The sequence below is a fragment of the Sus scrofa genome, chromosome 2, assembly GCF_054392235.1.
Source record: "Sus scrofa isolate SSC_HxYL_T2T_F1_AM1 chromosome 2, Sscrofa_HxYL_maternal_Yorkshire_Landrace_v2.0, whole genome shotgun sequence".
In the NCBI taxonomy this organism is placed as follows: Eukaryota; Metazoa; Chordata; class Mammalia; order Artiodactyla; family Suidae; genus Sus; species Sus scrofa.
Window position 1 is genome coordinate 64,262,338 of NC_139384.1, and position 9,014 is coordinate 64,271,351.

Consider the following 9,014-nt stretch of genomic DNA (forward strand, 5'->3'; position numbering starts at 1 on the left):
GAATACATGTTTTAGATATATTATAAAATAAATGGAAAATAGTAAAACTTGTATGCTTAATAACAACTTCAGTTAGACATTTTCCATTTTTATTATTACCTGACAAAGAATCATTTTCATTAACAACGTATGAGGAAAATTAAAAGCTTTTGAAACTAATGGGGAAAAAACCACCATGAATAAAGAAGGATGAGGCTGGAAAACACTATATATATATGTATATGTAAAATCATGTCCAGATATGAGTATTTTTTTCCTATAGGCTAATTTTAGATCTTCTATTTGATGGTAAATACTATTTTAAATTATTGTATACTACTGAGTGGATTTACACCAAGTCTGACACTCATGCAAAAACCTTGTCTACATTTTCACAGAGCGGATTTTCTGAATTACTCTTCTCAGAGCCCCCATCACCTCCTGGTTTCTCAGGCTATAGATAATAGGATTGAGCATTGGGGTCAGAATAGTGTAGAACACAGCCAGAGCCTTGTCCTCTGTTGGAGTACGGAGAAATTTTGGGCGTAGATAAGTGTAAGCAAATGGTGCAGAGTAGATAGTTACCACAGTGAGGTGAGTGCTGCAGGTTGAATAGGCCTTCTTCTTCCCTTTTGCTGATTGCATGCGATAGACAGCAAGAAGAACACGACCATAGGAAAATGCAATACAAGTGAAAGGCAACAAAAGGAAGAGAGTGGTGCTCACAAAAACTGTGTATTCGTAGACCCAGGTGTCCATGCAGGCCAGAGTCAACATGGCTGTGACATCACAGAAGAAATGATTGATGGCCCTGGATTGGCAATACGGGACATGGAGAATATATGCGGTGTGGGCACAGGAGTTGATTGAGCCTAGCAACCAAGATCCCATTATCATCAACACACAAACTCTTCTGCTGATTCTGATGGAATAGTGAAGAGGAAAACAAATGGCTACGTAACGATCATAAGCCATTGCAGCTAAAAGCAATCCTTCTGCACCTGCTAGAGTCAAGAAGAAGAAGCTCTGAATCCCACAACCTATGAAGGAGATTGACTTGCTTCCAAACAGAAAATTGCTGGTCATTTTGGGGACAGTGGTGGAGATATAAGTCAGGTCCATAATAGAGAGCTGACTGAGTAGGAAATACATGGGTGTGTGGAGCTGTATGTCCAGAAGGATGAGAAGGATCATGGAGAGGTTGCCTAATAGAGCCATTAGGAAAATGAGAACAATGAGAATAAAAAGAAAGGTGCCAATTCTTGAAAGGGGGAATAACCCCAATAAGATGAAATCAGTTAATGTTTGATTATAATTTTCCATGTGACATTCTTATGATTTTTCCTGAAGGCAAATACATAAGTATTTCAAATTTAAAATAATACACTAACTTCACGTTACTATTTCAGGCAGGCTGTGCATTATTTAAAATTTTACAGCTCTTAAATGAAAAACTGAAGTTATTTGTTTTGGAAAGAGAAAACATTTTTTGATCCAAAGATTAAAATTTGAAACTGCAAACAGTATTAGCCAAAGCATTTTCTAGAAAATCTTTAAAATTATATAATATCTTGACATTTTTAGGATTAGTAGTTAGATACTGCCCTACACAAACTCATATAACATACAAATCATGTGGGATATTTAAAATATATTAAGTGGAAATCAATGTAAATTCATACATTATAGAATTTTACTTTGAATTAATGCTTTTTACTATTAAATAATGATTTCTTTTTCTTACTTAAGTCCTAAGTGTTACCTCTAAATCTGCAGACAACTACCACCTCCTATTGAGAAGGTATTTTTCTTTCTTGAGACTTCTTTGCACAGAAATGTCAAATCAGATAATATTTCCTTGAAGTCAGGTAACATTTGGTTCATCTGTTGTGAAATCAACATGAATCCTTATTGTCAAGTACCATTTACACAGGTCATTTTGTTCTTCCTCCTCAATGAGATTTTCAATGCTGTAATTAAAGTAGACAAAATACTCCTTGTAGTTTGAAAAATATGTTCAAGCTCTCCTAAATAGCATATATATATATATATTTATATGTATATTTTTATATATTTATTTATATATTTATTTATTTATATATATTTATTTATATATATTTATCTTGGGGCTTCTCTAATACTTACATGATGAACATTGCTTTATGGTACATTGTTCTATATAGTTATTTTTAACATTAATAGTAGTTAATATCTATTAATAGTAGTTAATATCTATTAAAAGTATTAATATCTATTAACTATTAATAGTAGTTAATATCTTCACATTTTAAAAGTGAAAAAAAGAGTTCCCATTGTAGCTCAGTGGTAATGAACCCAACTAGTGTCCATGAGGATGTGAGTTAGATCCATGAGCCTCTTCAGTGTGTTAAGGACCTGGCATTCCCATGAGCTGTGGTGTTAGTTACAGATACAGCTTGGATCTGACATGTCTACAACTGTGGCTTAGACCCACAGCTGCAGCACAGATTCAACCCATCCTAGACTGGGAACTTCCATATGCTGCAGGTGCAGCTAAAATAAAAAAAATAGGAAAAAAATGAAGAAAAAAAGAGTGAAAAAAATAAAGAAATGAAGCAATGAATGGCAGATCAGACATGGCATTTGATTTCATCTACCATGACTGCCAATGGAGTATTTTTTGGTAATATATGTTGTATTGTTCTAGTGTTCTGTCATGTGAGGTTACTTATGTATATATGTATGTATGTATGTATGTATGTATCTATCTAAATGCACCACCCATCTCACCTATTTTATCCTTCAAATGTTACTTATTTTGAGGTAATAAATGTGAAATAAGGGTAGGTCACTTTTTGCCAATCAGCATCTAAAAGAGCTGAAAAAGAAGAACGAGGAGTTCTCTCATAGTTCATCAGGTTAAGTACCCAGGGTTGTCAGTGCAACTACTCAGGTCTCTGCTATGATACAGTTTTGATACCTGAACTAGAAATTTCCACTTGCCATGGGTGCAGCCATTAAAAAAACAAAAATGAAAACAAAAACAAAAACAAAAAACACTTGAAGTCATTAAAATAGAAATTCTATATAGGTGGTATAAGACCAGGAATGCATGTGAAATGGCTTAAAATGCAGTTATTTGTGTTTATACTTTATTCATTTTTTCACTTAACCTCACAACAACCACACACATTATTTTTAAAATTGGTCTTTCAAAACTTCCAAGAGAAATCCAATTCATGTTTTTCTCCCAACCCCAAATTCTCTCCACCTAGGAGCCTAGACTATTTCATTTGTAAAGGAACAAATATATTATTTGCTCTGTGATTCAGGTTAGAATTATATATATTCTCTATGATAATGAAAAGCATCCAAATCTGCCTAGGTTTAAAAATGAATTACATATCACCATCTCATAAAGTCAATATTCATCAATTTCATTGCATATTTCTCTTACCTGTGTTTATTTTTAGATTTGGAAAGAAAATAGATAAAACAGTCTCCTTTTAGAGATTTACATAGTTTTATTATTAAAAAGGTAACTGAATCACAAAAATATGAAATGAGTTATTCAAGACTCATTTCAAAAATATGAAATGAGTTTGAAAATGTGGAAGAGTGTCTTCTAGAGTCCAGATGATGCAGGATTTTCCACCAAAGCACAGATTTTTAAACCCTACCCTTTCTTTTCTTTTGGTCAAAACTCTTCTCAATGAAGTATTATTCATGATTACAAAATAAAGCTGGTGTGATTATTTATGTAGGTGCAGCAAGAGTGCAGATTTTTCTAACAATCCTCCTTAAATTAGCTTTGTTGGATACATTATAAAAAATATCAGATTAGACCTCTAAAGCTCTAAAGCACAATGGCACTCTCTAATAGTTTCAAAGAAACTCTTCTCAAGATTTCTGAAGAAAATGAAAATGTTGGACTGTCCCCAAACTGACCTTCCTTCCTCATAATGAGTAGGGCTGGGAAACAAATTAACCAGGTTACTGGGCCAATTTTACCAAGAGTTCTTTGAATGAATTAGCTACAGTACTCAATTGTAGGTTTCTTTCTTTCTTTCTTTCTATGGTCACACTTGCTGCATATGGAAATTCCATGACTAGGGGTTGAATCAGAGCTGCAGTTGAGGCCTATGCTTTAGCCATGGCAACACCAGATCTGAGCCACATCTGTGACTATGCTGCAGCTTGCAGCAATGACAGATCCTCAACAAAGTGAGTGAGGCCAGGGATTGAACCCACATCCTCACAGAGACAATGATGTGTCTTTAGCCCACCAAGCCCAAATGGGAAGCCCTTAATTGTAGTTCTTAGGAATGGACTTATACATCAATCTAAATGTTTATAACACAGTTTATATTTCATTAACATCAATTTTCTAGAACTTGTAACATTGTAAAATGACTTTCATAGAATCAGAATCACATTACCAAGAAAGTCCTTTGGAATCTAGGTAGAAGTAATTCTTCACAGTATCCTTACATAGAGGCCTAGAAGAGATTCTGCATTCATTCAAGTGTTTTCACAATATGTTCTACTAAAGACACACGGAAGAGGAGTTCCCATCATGGCTGAGTGGTTAAAGAACCTGACTAGCATCCATGAGGATGTGGGTTTGATCCCTGGCCTTTCTCAGGGGGTTAAGGATCTGGCATTGCTGTGAGCTGGGGTGTAGGTTGTAGACATGGCTCAGATCCAACATTGCTGTGGCCCTGGAAAAGGCTGGTGGCTACAGCTCCAATTCAACCCCTAGCCTGGGTACATCTATATGCTACCAGTGTGGTCCTAAAAGACCAATAAATAAATATAAATAAATAAATAAATAAATAAAAATAAGACACAGGAAGACATAAAGTCTTAATTTACAGACTTAGGAATTTTACTGACAGTAATTAATATCCATGTAATATGTATTTTCAATTTTAGAAGATGTACATCTTGAGAACTTTTATTATGATAGAAAGAGATGATCTAGAATACAGAGAGAATATTTGTATGTGTATATTGTTTGTACTTCTAATTCATAGTTATTCAGTGATATTTTACAATGATGCATCAGCACTATTAGACAAATATTATTTAGACATATCCTCAAAGACAGAAACTTAAAAGAATATATACTTCAAATTTGTTTTTTCAATGAGAATATCTTTATTCTCTTTTATTACACAAGTAATTGGACAATATTTTGGTTTAAAACTAGATATAATACCAGCTTATCTACCTACAAGAAATGTAAGCTTAACAAAAATAACTATCTGAACCTATATTTTTTAAAGTAAAATGATACAAATAAAAGTGAGATGTTATAAACTATTTATGAGAAACAAAAACAGTTCAGGTGTACAAGAAGAAAAACAAAATGCAAAAGTTAAAAGCATAACATGCTTCAATTTTACATAGCTTGCTCTTAAAAATAGTAATGGATAACTATAGTTTTCAGCTGGATTATTTCTAAATGTTATTCTTCATATTATATATGTGTATTATATACTATATATATTAATTAGTAATAATATGTCTATATACACATAAATGTATTTTTATAGGCAGATGATAGCCATTTTTTAACCTTCACTATATTTTTACTTCACATTTTAATATAAAATCTAGTAAGTGATTTCTAAGCTTTGATTATAAATTTTGGATTCATGTTTGCCTAAAGAACAAGAAGGAAGTGGTATCAAGATTATAATGGGTGCCATGTAACCATTCTTCTTTCATAAATATAATGATAGTAAGCAGGGAATAAGAAAGGCTGTCCTTCACAATCTTTATTGCAGATTGTGGTCTGTAAATTTTGATTTGATTCTTCAGTATCTCTTATGCACATGCAAATCATACTGCAAAATATTTAGGCCCTATCTCTTCCAAGGTTCTTCTCTCACTTCCCAATCAGAAAGCACATTTATCAATCAGCTCCAAAACTACTTTCCATTGTCCATTTCATCATCTACAATTTTTGGAGAAAACAATCCTATAAAGTGCAGACAGTCACTCAACTTCCAACTCTATTTAAAATCTTCTGTTAAGTTAATCAACTCTTACATCACTCATTTTCTAAACTGGTCACATGAAATCTGGAATAATTTCAATCCAAATAGCAACCAATACTGCCAAATGTGTTAATACAATAGAATAAGCTTCTATGTGATTATAAAACATGCTTGCATGAAAACACTCTACCCTTAAAGAACATAATTTAAGTTATCTATGCTGTTTTAAAACATTCTCTTCCTGGCTTCAGTCTTCCCATTTCTAGAGGATACTTCACAGGCTGTGAGTACAGTGAACCATCACATTTAATGAATAATTTTTATCCTTCAACTTTCTTTTCTTCTATAAATGTCTTGGTTCAGTTATGACCAAATGAATCTTCTTATATTTCAAATACAATTTTAATTCAAATGAATTTTCTTATACATTTATTAAAAATAACATAGTTACTTTAGTTATATTTCATAACATGATTTAAGTGAGGATAGTCTCATGTACTATTCACCATAAACCCAGAATAGTAGTTCATAGACAATATCAGCAGTTGATTTTATGTTTTGCTATCTTTTCACAGTCATTCACAATCAGTTAATTATAAGAATTATAAAATACAAGTGCAAAGTTTAAAAGTAGCTTCATGAGATAAACACTACTATATATAAAATTGGTAACAAAGACATACTGAATATTGTGTAATAACATTTATGGGAAAAGTGTCTGAAAAGTAATAGATATATGTATATGTATAATTGATTTAATTTGTTGTACACTGGATGCTAACAACAATTTTGTAAATCAACTATACTCCACTAAAATTTGTAAAAAATAAATTAAGAAATAAAATTAAAAGTTTTTTTAAATAAATAGAGTTTCATTTAAAAAGTTTTCGTGTAGTGTTTGAGTAGCCCATCTATTTTTTTAAATTTAAGAATATATATTTTAGTGTAAATTATTTATATATATATTATTAAACCAACTTCAGTCAGATTAAGTTTTCTTTTTGGAGTTCCCTGGCTAATGATCTGCCTGGATGAATTCATGTTTAGTATAAACAGAGCTACTCAATTCTATTTTGTTTTGTTATAATTTTTTTGTTGCACTGGTAGCATGTGCAATTTCCCAGGCTTAGAGTTGAATCAGAGCTGCAGCTGCCTGCCTACTTCACGGATACAGCAATGCCAAGATCCTTTAACCATCTGCAGGCTCAGAGTTGACTCAGAGCTGCATCTGCAACCTACACCACAGATCATAGCAATCCCAGATCCTTTAACCCACTGAGCAAGGCCAGGGTTCAAACATGCATCCTTGTGGATACTAGTCAGACTCTTAACCCACTGACCCACAAAGGGAATACCCAGAACTACTTAATTCTGAATAAACTACTCTTAAGAAATTGCTGAGGAGTTCTTCCTCTTCTTTGGTGAGTAAGAATAAAAATACCACTAGGATTAGTACCTTTTATTATATCCAAACCTTCACACACTCACTGGTTTGATGAGCTGACAGCAGTCCAATAATCATCACATAAGCACCCATTTTCTAAGTAAAAACTTCTTTGAAAAATTTCTAAACAAATGTACATATTAGTCCTTTTTCTCCACTCATGTCTATTTAAATATCTCTGTAGAAACTCAGGTGCCACAGTGATTTGATCCTAGGCCTTCTTTACTTGGAGATTCAATTAAGACTGTTTTGTTTTGGTATTCACTTAGGAAGGTCCACTGAGACTTTGATAATGTAGCTAAAGTCACTAATAGCCCAGGATGGCCATAATCCAAGGTTGGGGAAGGTGTTCTGAGAGCTTCTAGACATGTTTTCACAGGTATATAAAGGGGCGATTCAGTGAGGAAAGAAAAAAATTATTCTTCAGATCCTTCTTATATGTTTCTAAACTATGTATCATATAATTTATACATTTTTGTTCAGTAAGTGCAATATGACTGCATATATTAATTTATTTCTTATCTCTAATTATGTTAGCCAAAAAGTTAATAGATCAAATGGAATGTGGTTAATTTCTTAAGACATATAAACAGCAATTCTTAAAATATCACATATATGGGGACTATCTTTATTTTGGGTATTATATCAATATACCACAGACAAGAATGAATTCTGTTGAGGTACAAGCTATGTTTTTTTAAATGGTGTGTTTAATCAATAGATCACAGTTTTTAATAACAAATCCAGCAGATAAAATGTTGCCTTAATGATAGCCTGGTAGATTTCTGTGATGATGTTATCATTCCAGATCAATGTCTAAGTGAAAAAAAGGAAGAAAAGAAAAACGTTTTATGTTCAGTTAAAGTAGGGTATCTTGATCTGGAACCTTGGGTAGAACCAATCTGCATTGTTGTTAACTATGTCTCTTCCTTATCAGTTTGATTTGAGGCTATCCATCTGGGGTGCAGTTTCTAGAGTCAGAAGTAGCCCTTTTAAATTGGGGAGTATAGAAAGAAGGTTCAAGTTCCTAAAATTTGGCTGTCATTTGGATAGTGAAGAGAATCTGATATAGTCCATTTTAAGGAGATTCAAGTGATTCTTTTGTTCTTAATGAGTCTAAATCAGAAAAATGGTAGAAAATTTTAAATATTACTTTGGAAAATTACAGCCAGATATTTGGGGAAACCAGAGAAATTCAAGATCCAGTCCTGTTTACAGGTATATAACAAAACTCAATACAATTTTTATTAATACAATGTAATACCCACAAAGATGCACAGATATTTTTTCTCTCATTTAACCACATTTTTTTTTTTTTTTTGTCTTTTGTTGTTGTTGTTGCTATTTCTTGGGCCGCTCCCGCGGCATATGGAGGTTCCCAGGCTAGGGGTTGAATCGGAGCTGTAGCCACCGGCCTATGCCAGAGCCACAGCAACGCGGGATCCGAGCCGCGTCTGCAACCCACACCACAGCTCACGGCAATGCCGGATCGTTAACCCACTGAGCAAGGGCAGGGACCGAACCCGCAACCCCATGGTTCCTAGTCGGACTCGTCAACCACTGCGCCACGACGGGAACGCCTAACCACATTTTTTTGACCAACGATA

General features: G+C 33.4%; 1 protein-coding gene across 1 annotated transcript; it reads right to left on the reverse strand.

The window, feature by feature from the left end:
- Positions 1-363: 363 nt before the first annotated feature.
- Positions 364-1,302, reverse strand: LOC110259751 (olfactory receptor 2L2-like). Its single transcript, XM_021085492.1, has one exon. The coding sequence runs from the start codon at positions 1,300-1,302 to the stop codon at positions 364-366; it is 939 nt and encodes a 312-aa protein (XP_020941151.1).
- Between the last annotated feature and the right edge of the window lie 7,712 nt (positions 1,303-9,014).